This window comes from Falco naumanni, chromosome 16, assembly GCF_017639655.2.
Source record: "Falco naumanni isolate bFalNau1 chromosome 16, bFalNau1.pat, whole genome shotgun sequence".
In the NCBI taxonomy this organism is placed as follows: domain Eukaryota; kingdom Metazoa; phylum Chordata; class Aves; order Falconiformes; family Falconidae; genus Falco; species Falco naumanni.
The window spans coordinates 6,067,568-6,083,002 of NC_054069.1; the positions used below are offsets into that span (position 1 = coordinate 6,067,568).

General features: G+C 42.8%; 1 protein-coding gene across 1 annotated transcript; it reads right to left on the reverse strand.

Annotated features, from left to right (window-relative positions):
* Positions 1–43: 43 nt before the first annotated feature.
* Positions 44–15,285, reverse strand: CRTAM (cytotoxic and regulatory T cell molecule). The gene is made up of 11 exons (XM_040616132.1): positions 15,205–15,285; positions 11,758–11,904; positions 8,882–9,034; positions 8,537–8,668; positions 5,564–5,734; positions 4,949–5,020; positions 4,438–4,545; positions 2,994–3,098; positions 2,436–2,582; positions 1,967–2,050; positions 44–1,105 (listed from the first exon to the last, which is right to left on the reverse strand). Exons 1-11 carry the CDS (start codon positions 15,251–15,253, stop codon positions 978–980), a joined length of 1,296 nt encoding a protein of 431 aa, XP_040472066.1. The 5' UTR covers positions 15,254–15,285; the 3' UTR covers positions 44–977.
* Between the last annotated feature and the right edge of the window lie 150 nt (positions 15,286–15,435).

The window sequence follows — 15,435 nt, forward strand, 5'->3', positions numbered from 1 at the left end:
GAGAAAAAAAAAAGTAAAAGAAGCCAGCTTTCTGTGGTAATGTGTTTCCCTTATTTTAGGAATATAGTTTTATTTTTCTTCGACAGAAAAAGCTCCCGGCGATGGCGGCCCGGCCTTGGCGATACTCCTGGCTTGCCTGCTGGCAGGTGAAGGGCTTTGTCCCTGGCTTCGGGGAGTCCCGCTGTAACCTTGTGCACCTGCTGTGCCTTTGCCAGCCCCTCACCTGGAGGCTGCCACGTTCCCCGTAAGGCCCCAGGAAGCCCAGGCCGTGTGGGGGGCTGTGCAGCTCCAGCACCCTGGAGTTTGGGTTTCACAGCTGTAAGGCCCCGGCCATGTGGGGAGCTGTGCAGCTCCAGCCCCCTGGCATTTGGGTTCCATGGCCCCTTGCAACCCGGTGCCAATGCGGTCTTGCATGGCAGAGAGCACCGTTATCATCGTACAGGTGAGAAACCCAGGCAGAAATCCTAGCAAGGAGGAGCAACTTTCTCTTTTTGGACACTTTGGACATCAGGATGCTTTCCTGCTTGCTTAAATATAGCTGGATGTCAGCTTTGGGGTCAGAATAAGATAATACAAGTCCCAGTGGGTTTGCAGCTCCTGAGGTTTCCATGCTCACAGCAGAGGTGGCCAAGGCATTGCATTAATATCTTCATCACCTGTGGTCCTCAGGGATAACTGCATGTTCTTTTGCCAGGACCCTAACTGTGGGTAGGACCCGAGATGGGATTGACAAGCTCGATTTCTGGCAATGGTTAGTGAAATCCTCTGAGGAGTACAATGTTCATTGCTAATAGGTTTCCAAGAACACAGGTTCCATCTACCTGTCCCACTGTTTAAGGAAAAGCAGTCCCAGTTGGCTTTTAGATTCAGGGTAGCTATTTGTACTTCTGTTCCCTGAAATCATATTGATATCTGAACGCTTTATATAAATATCAGAAAACAGTGGTGTTTCTGCACACCATACAGATTTGCCATTGCTATATGTCTGTTTCCTTTCCACAACCAAACGGTTTCTCATGTATTGCAGTGTTGTCTTTTTGATTCTTCCACGTTGTTTCCACATATCCTTCTGTTACATATTGCATGTTGGACTTCTGATTGACAACTGAAAGATAAACACACATTTATTACTGATTTTGTATGTGTGTACCTGCTTGAAATACATATTAATTAGAGTGTTACAGAACAATAAAAGATGACGTATTCCTAGAAGTTGTTAGGGCATCCGTTGGAGCAAAGACTGAGATGCATGATGTGATCCAATGCAGGTTACACAATATTCAAGGCACTAGTTTGTATACAAGTAGTTTAAACATTTTGTGTTTCAAGATATTTGAAAAAGAGAGAAAGTTTAAAAAATATTATGACAATAATTAGAATGCTCTTTTAATACCATTTAGGTGCTGCAGTAAACTCATGCTGAAAGATGTTCCCTCATTCTTGCGATCTGGGTTTATTCACCTGCTGAAAGCTGCCATCGTTCAGACAGAAGTCCAAGTGTGGAACAGAAATACCCCAGCTGAGGAGACTGAGACCTGCCTCTGTCTGCAGTTGCTGGCTGAGGACAGGACCGATGAAGCACTGGTGCTTTGTTAGTGGTGAAATCAGGTAAGGGCCATTCAGGACAGCTTAACAATAGTAGCATTCCTGGTACATACCACACATACTGGTTTTAATAGTGTTTCAGTAGATTATATTTAGAAATGAGATAAACCTGTTGTGATTATCCAGTCTAACCTATCAAATAAAAATAAATTATTTTCATTTTGTATGGTTCTGCATCACTTCTCCTGAAGCTGTATCTGTGGTGGACCTCCAGGTAAGAGAGGTTCACGTTTAGAATATTTACAGTTAAAATGTGCAAATTGCAAGTGTCTGTATACTAAGATTGAATGCAACCTGCTCTGGCTGTGGTCAGTACCAATGTTCTAACAGGAGTTAGCTTATGTTGGTTAAAGCTTTTTACCTTGTCCGTTCTTCTCGTTGCCTGGACTGTCTTCATTAGATCTGGATTTATAACTCTCAAGCGTCTGCTCTGAAACATCATTTTCTGTGTGGAAAACAAAACCAAGTGTAATTAAGATGGTGAGATTTTTCCACGACTCTTCCACACTCTCTGCATTGAGCATAAAAATCCTGAGAGAATAGTTATAAAACAGGGGTTCAATCATCCTGATCATCTAAGAGAGATGCTTAAGACAACAAATTCGTTGGCTTTTGTGGCATCTCGGGTCAGTTGAAGTGTGGCCTGAGGCCATCAGTTACAAGGACTTTTCAACAGTTTGCAACAAGTCACACTCACTGTCAATGGGAGAAGGATATTTAATCGGTGGCTGGGGGAGCTGTGTCTTGTCTCTGCTTAACAGGCACCTCAGCTCTCCTGCCCCTCTGAATAAAGCAGTGTCAGCAGTTACTTGGACAGGGCCATCACCTACCTCTCTTCCACACTCCATGAGCTTTTTTCAGCTTCCTCATAAAAAGCAAGACAATGATAAGCAGCACAAAAATCAGAGCAGCGACCAAGATGGGCAGCAAGAGGTTATTCTCCTTCTTTTTGATGCCTTCAGATTTCAGGTCTTTCTCTGTAAAAGAGGCAGGTGCGTGTTTGTGTTGTTAGATAGCTTCCTGTGAGTCTCTGGTAATTAAGACAAGAATGATATATCCAGGACCAGGCCAGATGAACATGGTGGGAGAGCAGAAGTCACCTTATTGGACTGTTTTAGGACATGAGGTCAAATTTTTTTCTTCTTGTATGAAGAAGAAAAACTGATTGACATCAGTAGACTAGTGCTCTGGCACAACAAACAGTAAAATTTAGTTTTTTTCTAGATGATAAAATGGTTGTGTTTATGTGGTCCCTCCCCAAGATTGCAAGCCAGCATTGCCCAAGTGTACTGACAAAAGGTTTGGAGGTGAACACATGGTCAGAGAGAACCAGCTTGGTGTAAGAAGGCTTGTTGAATATTTGGAAGCTGTCATTGAAGAGTTCATACCAAAGGTGATGATGGAAATCACAGTTACATTTTCACTTGGTAGTGGGGCTTCTGTCCTGGAAAGTGCCTCTTCTGTGACATCGCCACTGAATGCTGTTTCGCTCCCTGGAGGAATGGAAAGGAGAACATTATTTCTTTGAAGGGCAAAGGGATGCTTAAGAAATGCATGTTTTCCTGGCAGCTTTGAAGTCCAGGCCACCTGGTACTGCAACAGAAAGGGACTCCTGCAGCCCTTGACTTAAAGCTCTGTGCTCACTTTCTTAACACTTTATTTTGTTTTAATCTGAAGACCACCTAAGCTTTATGAACAGAAGATCCTTAGAGTCTCTTACACATTGTTGAACTCAATGGTTCCCATTTACAGACAAATTAAAACAAAGCTCAGCTTTGATTCTTTCGTCATTTCAGGGCTTTCCGTGTCCATCAGTGCTTCTCTTGCTTGCAAAACAAAGAATGAACACGTATCCTTTTCCTTAGAGCAATTTTTTTTTTTTTTTAATTCATATCCCCGACTGCTCTTTTACTGTCTTCATAACTCACAGTGGTGCAGTTAAACAGTGTAAGAATCCCCATCCTTTGCCACCGCCACCCATCTGGTGATGTAAGGTCATACCCTTGGGGACATGAGAACTTGACGAACTGGAAAATTCCTCCTTTTCTGCTGCAGCTGGTGTGACTTTGGACCCTGTGCAAAGAGCAGAGTGAGTTCTGACTTTCTTGCACACACAGACAATATATCCTTCTATAATTAACTTCGATTTGGAAAACTAAAATGCTAAGACGTGCTGTGTCTACCAATACATTCATAAGAGAATCTCTTCCTTATCAGGTATGTAAGCACAGCTAGTGAAAGTCCTGTTAAAAGATTCAGGCTCCCTTTTCCATGGATAGTTATCAATGTATGTATGATTTGTTTATTGGGATGTAGCCATTCTGTGACGTTCATAATTACTGCTGTAGCACTTTTAAACAAATATAAACAAAGCATTCCTGTATTTCTGAAACAGCCAACTGATTTTTCACTGTAGGTCCTGCTACACTAAGCTGGCGCATGTGCCCACCTTAGATTTTGGCCAACCGATTTGGGCAGTGGGGCTCTTAATTCTGCGGAAATAAGTCCTCGGTTCAGTAGCTGCAGCTGCTCTGTGCAGAGGTAACCGCTGTTGCACAGTGCCACCTAGTGCAACAGTCCAGAGAAATCCCAGCCTGGGCTCACAGCGTGCTGTAGAGTGGCTGCTCTAGCTGCTGCTGCTGCTAATGCCGATGTTCTGCATCTAACGGGAGAGGCTTTGCTTTCATGGCTGTAAAACTGAGGGCTCCCTGCACAAGCAAGAAATGCTGTGTTTTAGGTTACATGCTTGTTTGTAATATAGGGATGTAACGCTGTTCTTGGTAGCATTTCTGTCCTGGTTTGGTAAATATATGTAACTAAGACCAAACTTACAAGTAGATGTGACATCTGGCTGGAGGTTTTGCTGGGTTGGTGTTGGAGCTGAGCTGGTAACTACTGGATCCTCTGGTAAATCAGAAGGGACAGCTGGTTGTTCGAATCCTAAAGGAACCCCCCCCCAAACATAAGACAAAAATCAGAAGACACTCTCTGCCATTGAACTGATTCTTGAAAAACAAAACCTGCCCTGTATGCTCCATGCCCTGGGCTGTTTGGGTGCTCTGCCTAGTCAGTGGTTAGACTTACAGTCCTACCCTCCCACCTTCAACTTCGCTATCCTCCAAATATATTTAGAAAATGAAAGAGTATGCTGTGCTGTGGGTAGCTTGGAGCGGAGGCCATGCTGCTCTTCAGATCTGACACGTTGCCATCACTAGGGAAAAAAACCAAACCAGTTCTGAAATCTGTGCAAAACATCCCTTGGTGCTGATGGCAACTAGTGGTAGATGCTGCATTTATCTGACCTGTGTGTTAAGTAAAATGAGGCCAAGCAGTTAATGCCTACCTGTAGGTTGCTCTTTCTCAGAGACACGTGTATCCACCTCTAGCACAGCTGTTGCAGGATTTGGTTTTGTCACTGAAAAAACCCAACAACAGTACAACTTTCAGAGCACTTTATAAGCATTTGTTGAATCACGCAGTCTGAGGAAGAATGAAGCAGGAATAATTAGATCCTTCCTAAAGATGAGTGAATAGGCACAAGGCAAACTCTGCTCTGAGAATTATTAGGCAAGCAGTTTCAGTGTTAATTTACAATGTTTACACCCCATTGGCTTTCCAGGTGGGTGTAGGAAGCTCACAGCTTTTTGAGAATGTAAACTTTGAATTATCTTTAAAGCTTTAGGACAAACATCACCTAAATTCTAGCATTGGGGAACATACCTGCCTGGGCTGCTATGGCTTAATGTTTAATAAATCTTAAGGTAGTAAAGACGCAGAAAAAAGCCCCCAAACTTGGTTTGGATGACTTCTTTTGCCCTAGGTAGACCTCTCATTTGAAAATAGATTCCACACATGGGACAGTAGGCTATGGGCTTCAGCTTTGTATGTGCATCTGCCTAACTTTCACCGCTTCAGAGCAGTAAAATGGGATAGCCACTGCTGAAGGAGTCTGCAGTACCTGTCTTGGGAATGTCCTCAAACTGGAAAGACGCCATCAGCCTCTCTTCTGTCAGTGCTTTGTGTCGAACGATGCAGCTGGCTGTTGAATTGGGCCCATAGGCAAGGACTGTCAGGGTGCTGGTTGTGGTCCATTTCTTCCCATCAGCTTCTAACTTGTGTTTAGAGTCACCTATACACCCATTGGAAGCAAACATTTAAGTGCTTTCTAGTCAAGAGCAGTGTAATGAAAAACCTTCCAGGCACAATCTGCATTACTTTGCTGTGCTAAAGCAGCACCTGATTACTGTGCACAAGTGGTTCATTGCATAAATGGATTACATGGGAGCCCAAAGGCAGCGAGGTTGTATTTTCTTCCCCAGCAGCGGTTTAAGTGCAGACCTTGCTGCACCTCCTGTGCTCAACCCCAAGCCTCTGCTTGGTTTCATGACTCACATGGGGAAATTCCCCTGCAGTGCTCTGCAGGGCAACGGTGAAATATCCACCCACCTGCCAGCACTTTTGGTCTTTCCTGAATGGAATAAATTGCTTTGCTGTGTGCCACAGCGGGCCTGCAGCAGGGAGCTTCAGAGCAAGGACCTGCTGTTTTGCAGCATGACTGAGATCTAGAAAAGTTCTGGTTCTGCTATGTGATATCCAAGGGTGTTAAATTTGTGTCTTAATAGCTGTGGATTTGTTACCCCAAACATAAAAAGTTGTTGTGCAATATTTTTGCATTTTGATAAGCATGCACATTAAATATTGATGTGTAATATTTACATTTGTAGTAAATAAACATTTATATAACTCTATGAAATCGTGTGCAAGTCTTCCATCATCCCTACAGTGCAGGTTTGACTCTTCCCCTTTTGCAGGTGTTAGAAGTTAAACACAAAGATTAATTGCCTTGCCATAATGAATTAGAGAAGTGCCGTGTAACTTGTCTGATATAGTTCCTAGCCTTCTAGGTAATACTGACTTCTACTCATTTATATGATACAGAAAAATAAAAATATATTTCATGTGGCACAAAGAAATATTTGAATAGCTCTGGTGGAGAGGGAGTATTTTTCAGATGTTTACCTTAAATGCCTACAGTGGCACAATAATTTCTACTGTTTGTTGATAATATAGACATTCTCTTGAAACAAACCAATGCTTTCTTTTGATCTATTACCCTTGGTAACACCCTTACTTCTTAAATGAAAGAAATTCCATGTTTCCAAATTAACCTTTACAGATCACTTGCTGTATCACATAGACCACTATTTCTCAACCCTGTTTTCCATCCCCAGCAGGGTCACATAAGAGCTCAAAAGGATTTAAAAGTGTTTTTTGCTGGGAAGGAAATAATCTTTGTTAGCAACAGCTCAGTAATTACAGCTGGTTTGCACCTGCTGAGCCCTGGTAGAACTACCTCAGTTGCCAGTAATTAAGATGTATTAGCTGTTTTCTGATTAGTGTAAATATTTGCAGTAAGTGATTAAAGCTGAGAATGGAAAGGGAAGAAAAGACTGTTACCCAAAGACAGTCACCTTCAAAAGAGGAAAGGCATGTGCAGAAAGTACTGTTTGCTCTAATGGCTGACTGGGTTAGTGCCACAAAGGCAAGGAGATCATAAAGGTAAGTACTGTTTTTTGTTAAAGTAAGTGAAGAAAGACATGGTTGGCTTTATGTGTTGTGGGAGATGTTTAGCATCTGAGTTGTGCGTGGTGATGTTACAGATAATATACTTTATCAGGCCAGAACTGAGGTTGTTTGCAGTTTAAGGAAACCCTTGTTTTTTAGAGGACAACTGGGAAAAATTTATATAAAAGCTTAGAGGTGATCTACTACTTCTCTGAGCTCTTGATAACTTCACAGCTGATGCTCCCTCAAGCCCTTACACTCACACACAGCCCAGCTCTTCTCAAATGCACACAGGATTTTAGAACCTGCTTTTCCAAGCCCCATGTGCTGCTCCAGAGTGCCTTTCTCCCTGCCTTACAGATAGCTTTTTGCCCTGGCTTTCACGTGGCTCGCTCACCAGCTATGCTGCTTCCCCTGGGTGCAACTCCTTTAAGCACAGGGCTTTATGCAGTTGCGTTAATGCCTGTGTATCTGGCAGCCTGGATGGTTTTTTTTCTTTGGTCTTGATTTCTAGCTCTATGCAGGCCAGCATTTTTTTTTTTTTTCTAGAGCTCTTAGTTAAAAAAGCCATCTTGGGAGGGTGGAAGTTTGCAGGCTAAGCTTTGAATACTTTGCTTGGTGATACAAAATACAAATAAGAGCTTGTTAACATACGAACAAAAATACGTTTGCATTTATGGGTATCTTCCTCTGGCTTTGATACAGATGTGCATTTCCTGTCCCCTGTGCTACAGTTACAGCTAACAAGGTAGCTACTATTAGAACATAGCCTTCAAAGTAGCTATTTACATAGTACACAAGTCAAATTGAGCGATGTGGTGGCTCTGTTCCTCCTCCAGCGTGCCCACCCAGACACCTGCAGACATCTTACTGCAGGAGCATCGCAGGGTCATGTGGGCTGTGTTTCCCAAGCTTTCTTCTGCTAGTGAGCTGCTTGGCTCTGGACAGATAAATGAGGGGAAAAAGGCTGCTGGTGTGCATGTGTGAGCTGCTTAGCAAAGCTGAGGAAAATCTGTCTACTGGTTACAACGTGGAAATAGAATGGATTTGTTAACTGACTTTATGCTGGAGGCTTTGAAAGTTCTGCCTCTAGAGTTTTGGTTTTATTTTATTTCAGTGGAATTTCACTCCAGACTCTCAGGGGATTTTGGTGGCTCTGCACTGAATGTGAGCAAAGCAGAGGAGCCCGCTCCCCTGCACAAACACTGGCATTTAGCACTGACTTTTCCCCAAACCTGCACTAGGTTGTACTAAATGAGTGGTAATCCCAGCTGAAGTGTTGCAGAAGGTGTTTCACCCTCTGGTATTTTTAAAAGACTGATAAGAAGAAATTGTTAGAATCAATCCCTGGTCCTTTAACACTTACCAGGGAGCTCTATCCCGTTGTCCAGCAGCCAGGTAATCTGGGGCTGTGGTTTACATCCATGGGTATAGCAAGACAGTGTAATGTTTCTCTCTGTGTCTCTGGATACTTCCAGTACTGGATTAGAAGGAGCAGCTGCAGCAATAAGATTTAGAAACAGTTATAATAGATCTTTCTGCTTGGTTTTATGAATGATCACACACATAACGTTATCGGGAGGGACTGAGCTAAGACCAGGATTATGTTGAGCTAAGCACCATACAACTGCATGTAAAAATGCAGGTGTGGAGTTGAGGAGCTGGCTCTGTTGTTCTGCTCCTCTGCAACAAAGCAGGTGAAGGAACTTACCTAATACCTCAACAGTCTTGTTCTTGCTTTTGAACGGGATGCCGTAGTAGAAGCATTTATATACGCCTTCGTCATGCACTGTTACGTTAGACAGTCGGATGGATAATTCATCCTTTGAAAAATGGATAAGTTTGTACCTCTGATCTCTTAACGCTGTAAGAAAAATAAACCCCAGCATTCTATGTGTGTTGATACATAAAAGGAAGACAGATAACCAAAGCAGTAATAAAGGAAACTATCCTCACTTATTAAGTTTTTTTAATTCTTCAGCACTTGATGTGAAGGAGCAGTTCTAGCACAAAGTGTTCCTAACTGGTGCTGCACTAGTACAGAGACAGCAGTAAAGTGAAGAAGGGTGTGCCTGTGCTGCCCATGGGAAAAATGACATGTTCTTACTTTTATTTTCAGGGGGTCTTGTTCTTGTGTTCCCAGGAATTACAGCAATTTGGGTTCATTAAGCATCTGGATAGATGAATATAAGAAAACATTGGGATATGTGGACATGATACATGGTCAAAAAAGTACTATGACCTTTGAATATAGAGCATAGATGCATGAACTGAGGACCTTCCCCATTCCCCAAGCCTTTATTTGTCCTTGAAAAAAGTCACTTCTCCTCTTTGGGTGTATTTTGTGATGTGTAAGTGAATACTATAGTAAGCACCTACCTCTTTATTAACTGCTTATTAGCTGGCTGTTTTGTTTCTCCTGTCCTTGTCCAATTACCTTGATTTTAATGAGACTGTCTCCTAGGATATTTGTTTTCTGCTGTACAGTCCCCTTTCTCTTATTCTTGACTTCCTAGTCCTTGCTTTGCTTGTCCTGCTGGATGACCCATGGGAGTCCTCGGGGTCAGGCCAGCAGCTCACATGGGCTTTTCCCACAATCGCAGCACAGGAAGTGTCACTTTCTGCCCTTAAATTGAACTGAAACTGGGGATGTGTAGTAGTTATTAGGGGGAAAGACCTAAAAAACTATCTTTTTCTTTTTAACATTTTTTTTAGCAGAGGTCTTGTAAATATTCAGAGTTGGGAGAAAAATCACAGCAGTACTATAATTTATGGAAGTGATTAAATATTAAAGGATTCTTGAAATCACCATGATGTAAGTCTTGTAGCTAGCTTGTCATATTTTTAGTTACAGTAAGACTGGAGGGAACTGATTCACGAAGTGGTTTATTGGAGAAGCAACGTGACAGAGATTCACAGCGATGATTCAAAATAAAACATTAAATGCCGGTGTGCGATGTAAAGTTTGGTTTCCCTCTAAACGAAGACTGTTTCCTTTTGTATTGCAAAAGGAAAATACTCAGCATGTCAGCCTTATCGAGGATCCAAATGCTTTGCAAACACTAGTCCTTGCATGCATCTTGCTGAAGGATAATTGTGTGGTGTTGAAACTATGGGTTGAATCCTCAGGTGATTTAAGATCGATACTGTGTTTTTTCACTCAGGTTAGAGTCTGCATCTATAGATACCAGTGGGTATGTTCTTTCTCTAACCTTCTTAAATTGCTGTGTCAACTCTGCGAAACTTCAAGCATCAAAAGGGCTAGAGCCATTACAAGATGGAGATGTTTAAAACTGGATGTGGGCAGAGTAAAGCGCAAAGAATTTTGAACTGAGGCATAGAAAGAGTGTTTGTGGCTGTAGCTAGGGCTGTAGAGAACTCACATAAATGAAGGAATTCTTGCTACTCTTGCCTAACTCTGTAGTTTAAAATGCTGAGAATATACATATATGTCAAAACCAGAGATAACTGATGGAGAGGATTTCCTCCTAGGTCTTGCAGTTCTTGGGTGCGTGATCAGAACAATAGACTGGAACAGGGGAGTGGAACCCCTGCCATAGCCTGCTGTGCTTTTTGGAAGCCTGGATGTTCAAGCAGCACAGGGAGGGTTGCAATAGTCCTGTTTCCCATATTGATAAGCACATATTAGTGGCTCAGCACTGTGGTTTTTTGGATCCCTTCTGAATCTAATGGCTCATACATTATACGGAGAGTACTGAACTTGGAATCCTGGATTTCACAGGAAATGGTTCCTAATACATACATGCGTAAGTCATTTGAAATTGTTAATGAACACTCGTCTCATTTGCTCTTGTAACTGACTAAATAGGAGCAACAGTTACTCATGACATTTTCAATTTACAAATATTGGCAACAGTTGTGGGAAATACTAGTAGGCTGGTTGATGCGGGTGGCAAGACTTGGTAGCTGGGATTCCCAGAGCAACTGAAGACGATTCTCAGTTTCTGGGCAATTTCGGTGGGAGTTGGGTACTCAATGTCACTTGGATAAATCCTGGTCATTATTATCGTTAAACCCCAAAGGCTTTAACAAGCAGGGGTGCTGACTAGGTACTGTACAAAGGGGGAAGATCAAGGCAGTCTTCCTCTTGCAGAGCTGTCTAATTTAGACCAACAGGAGGAGAGATAAGGGTGGAGAGACATGAGGTGTAGGGAGTGAAGGTAACACAGTAAGTCTAACTTTGGCTTTGTCAGCACAAACTAGAAATCACTGCTTGTTTCATAAAAATTACCTCTTGATGCACTAGATTGAATTCCCCAATGGGCAGAAGAGGGCTTTCAGGCACATCTGCTCTTGTGTCTCTTGTAAGGCAGGAATGGGGTTTTGTGCTAGTCTCTTGGTGCAGGTAGTAACTATAGTTCATTACTAAAAGCTGTAGTGCCAGACCACTCTTGTGGGGGTTTCCATTTCATCAGCTTCCTGACAGAAAGGAGCCGAATGTAAAACCATCTCGAGTGGTTGGGTAGCAGGTGAGTCAGACTGGCCATGGTGGGAGCCAGGAAAGCCCACTTCTGAGCGGCCCTCCAGCCCCACATGGGAAGTGCTGCATTCAGTTTTCACACTTACCTTGTTGGGTGTTTAGAAAAATGGCAAACCCATGAGGGTTTAACCACTGCCGGGCAGAACTGTCATCACCGTTGAGGGTACAGCGGAGATTTAGGTCTTCTCCTTCCTTTAGAGTTATGGTTTCACTGCCAGCTCCTGGAAACCCCCCTGCCAGAGATGGGGGGGAGAAAACAAGTATTAAAATGTGACATGAAGTAAAGCAACGATGTTTCAAAGCAGAATATGTCAACTTTCCTTTTTTTTTTTTTTAGAGTGTAAACGTTTTCCTATGCTAGTAAACTTGCCACTATGATTGTATTGGTGTAAATACATCAGTTGTTAGATAGGCCATCACAGTCACTGGGTAGGCCAAAGAAAGGCTTGTGATCTTCACCAGGTTGTTATTAAACATTATTCCACATGAGTCAATGAAGAATCGATAGCATGTTCTCCCTGTATGTTAACACATTAATTTTCATTAGTCTGCGTGCCATTTTGGAGCTGTTGAACCTGATTTGAAAGTGTGTGTGACTGCACAGTGAATGATCAGCATCTCTGAAAAATGAGGCTTTTTCATTCAGAAATTGTAATGCTGCAGCTGCTTTGAACCAGTTTTGAAATTTCTTTGGAAGATGGGATCTACAAACCTGGCCTGGCACAGGTTACTAAAATGAAATTTCATTCTCTCTCCTCCCAGTTAATTTTACAGACTGGTAGTAAAGTGTGTTTTTTCTCTCCAGACATTCTAAGATGTATAATACACTTTGTGAAAATATTTGATAACCTGGAATGAATTGCCTTCTCGAGAAAAAAGCATGCCCCAGAGAAATTACTAAGAGCAGTGCCTGGGTCAGAGTTAAGTAAATAGGCAGTAAGAGGGTTTTATTTTTCATTCCTGTTTTGTCTGTTTTGATTTTATTTTCCAGGTAGCGGTCTGCTGCAAGTTCCTACTGCATATGTGAGCACTGCAGTTTGGGGAAATGAGTCTTTCTGGGCTTCAGGAAAGCTTTTCATTTTCTGGAAAACATTTTAAAATATACCACAAATGAAGCTATCGTGGAGCATTCTTGCTGGACCTGATCTTTTACTACTAGAATCAGAGGAAGGACTTGTCTCCCTGTAAGACAGTAGTTTCCCATGGGAATATTTTCTGCATAGTTTGTGTTTGGTAGGGTTTTTTTCATAGTTTCTCTGTTGCTAATGCCTCACCCTTGAGTTGGGCACACCTGACACTTCCTGAGCCAGAGGTGGCCCGGAAAAATAGACAGTGGTACAGCTTGGGACTTGGCAAATAGCAAATATGCCATAGACCTTTTCTCTTTCTTCACAATCTAATCTTTTCAGTCTATAGGCTTGTAGAAGAGATCTCCTTGTAATAGCTCATTATTTTTACTTCTGAATTTGTATGATGTATGCTGCTTTGGTTAAGGAGAAACTGTGTAACGTAGATCTGCTGTCTATCTGTACTGCACAGTGCAAAGACATGCCACAGGCCAGGCTTGACTGAATTGCTGTATGCCAGTGAAGTCCTGTTGAGTGCCCTGAAGTGGCCGTAACTGCTTTACCATCACACATGGCACATCAGTGCCTTTGACTTATATATATTTTTTTCTTGATTCCACCTCTGTTTCCTAGGATTAGTGTCTTGACTGGTTTCTCAGGGCTTGTGCCACGTGGGGGTCACTTGCAGAGGAGTGATAGAAAAGAAAAACCTCCTCATGTGTGTTCCACTTATGAAGAACTGGCAGGAGGTGCATGTTGTTAAGGTAGCAGAGAAGGACTTGCCTGTGGCTTTCTACAGGACCCTTTTGCATTTTTTCATAGTGATGGTTTCCTGTCACTAACAGCATTGTGGGGTCTTTCAAGTCACGCCTCTTGAGGTGAGAGCAGCAAGACTGTGGGAGAGAAGGTGGGGGTGTTGCTTGCTTTTCTGAAATGGAGAAAGCAGCCCTCAGAACAGAGCATATACGTAATTTCCATGAGTAACCATGGCTTCATTCAGATCATGGCTTGCAGGTCAAATTTGCTTCCTTGTATAGGGGGGCAGTTTGACGTGGCTGTGGTCTTCCAGCCACTGTAGCCCACCACAGTACAGTCACTGGGGCACAGGAGATGCTCCTTGCTAGCTCCAGAGGATAGCGCTTCACATGCTGTGTGGATATTGAGTACCACAGCTACCTGGAAAAATTAGTTTGCCATCAAGTACGGTGATATATGCACCTTCTTGGCAAGAAAGGGCAACAATTTCTTGCTAGAAACTGCAGGATGCAGTTGAGCAGAATGGTTCATGCCTCTGGTTGCTGTTATTTTAGCCATGAGAAAGCGCACAGAGAACTTGTTGCAGTGATAGGCGCTCAATGTGTTATTTCAGAGTTATCTTAAACAGGATGCCTCTGTAGGCTACAGTTTTAAATAAGTTATTTTTGACCTGCGGCTGCTGACCTGCAAGTGGGAGCCTGAATTAATTCTGATGGCTGAGAGCAGCTAGTGGCTGTCAGCAGGTGCGAATTCATCATGCAGCAGTGCTGGGGAAAGAGGGGTTGTACACTAGAGTGGAAACTGCTGATTTGGAGCAAGTCTAAAGGGCACTGCAAGTGCTAGTTCAGCTCCAATATAACTGACAGCTCCTTATGGCCTGTGAAACATCATCAGTGGTAATAAAATATCCGAAGCATACGGTGTTACAGAATGCTTTGTTGATGTGTAGACACAGATTTGATGGGGCCTTTGTTAATGATACCTTTGCCTGAGAGTATTAGCAAAGCACCAGCAATAGGACTGCTATGGTTTCTGCTTCAGCATTTATGAAGGGAGAGGGGATATTGCTTTGACCAGCACTAGGCTCATTCATGCATTCCTTTTGACAAGGTCAGGAGTGAAGCATGTGAGAATCCCGAGCTGTAGAAAGCTGTCTTGCTGCTTTCCTTGCTGAAATCTTTCCCTATTTAACATGGTCAAATATGAACTTCTTGCACTCTCCTGCATATGAAAGACAGGAGATTAGCAAGCTAGGCATAAGCTACATCGTCTAGTAAGGAGATTGAGTATTCAAAGTGCTTTTCATTTTCAAAGTACTTTGCAAGTGCTTTTTAAATTACTCTGACTTCTTATATTAGCCTCTTTTTACACAATACATGAACAAAAGCATACACAGATATCCAAGCTATGGAAAGTAAGCAGTGATCTGCTCTCCAAATTTAAGGGAGAATCTTCCAATTTCCTAACATTTTGCCATCTCAAGTGTGCTGCCAGCTGCTAGGAGGTGAATTGGTCTCATTGATACTGGCTTTAGGAGTCAGTTGGAATTCAGCACCGCTGTGCTTTGGGAAATGGGTGACAATATGGCATTGTCACCAAGAAAACAACAGCTTTGCCTTGCACGTGGTGTGCTAAAACTCTGGAAACTGAGTTCTCCAAGCTGGACTGCTTGCAAAGGGGAGATCGCGTAAAACAATGTGTATCGCTTACCTTGCATCAGGAACAGAGCTGCGACGTGTAGCACCCTGGTGAAAGTCATGTTGTGGTGTTGGTGCAGGTGGCCTGCGCTGACTTCCTCTCTCTGCTGGGGCTGCCGTGTAGCAGGTCCCTTTTCAGCACAGAGGGAGCAGATTTACCATGACTTCATCACTGCCAGGGTCTCTGCCTCCTTTCCTTTTCTCTGCTGTTCCACTCTCTCTACTCCCCCATCTCATGTTTCCT

Excerpts from the sequence above, each read along its gene's own strand:
- CRTAM (XM_040616132.1), bottom strand. The coding sequence starts at position 15,253 with ATGACTTTCACCAGGGTGCTACACGTCGCAGCTCTGTTCCTGATGCAA. Across the intron at positions 5,021-5,563 it reads TGAGGACATTCCCAAGACAG|TGACAAAACCAAATCCTGCA; the intron begins GTACTGCAGACT and ends GGGTTTTTTCAG. Across the intron at positions 2,051-2,435 it reads TCATGGAGTGTGGAAGAGAG|AAAATGATGTTTCAGAGCAG; the intron begins GTAGGTGATGGC and ends TTTTCCACACAG.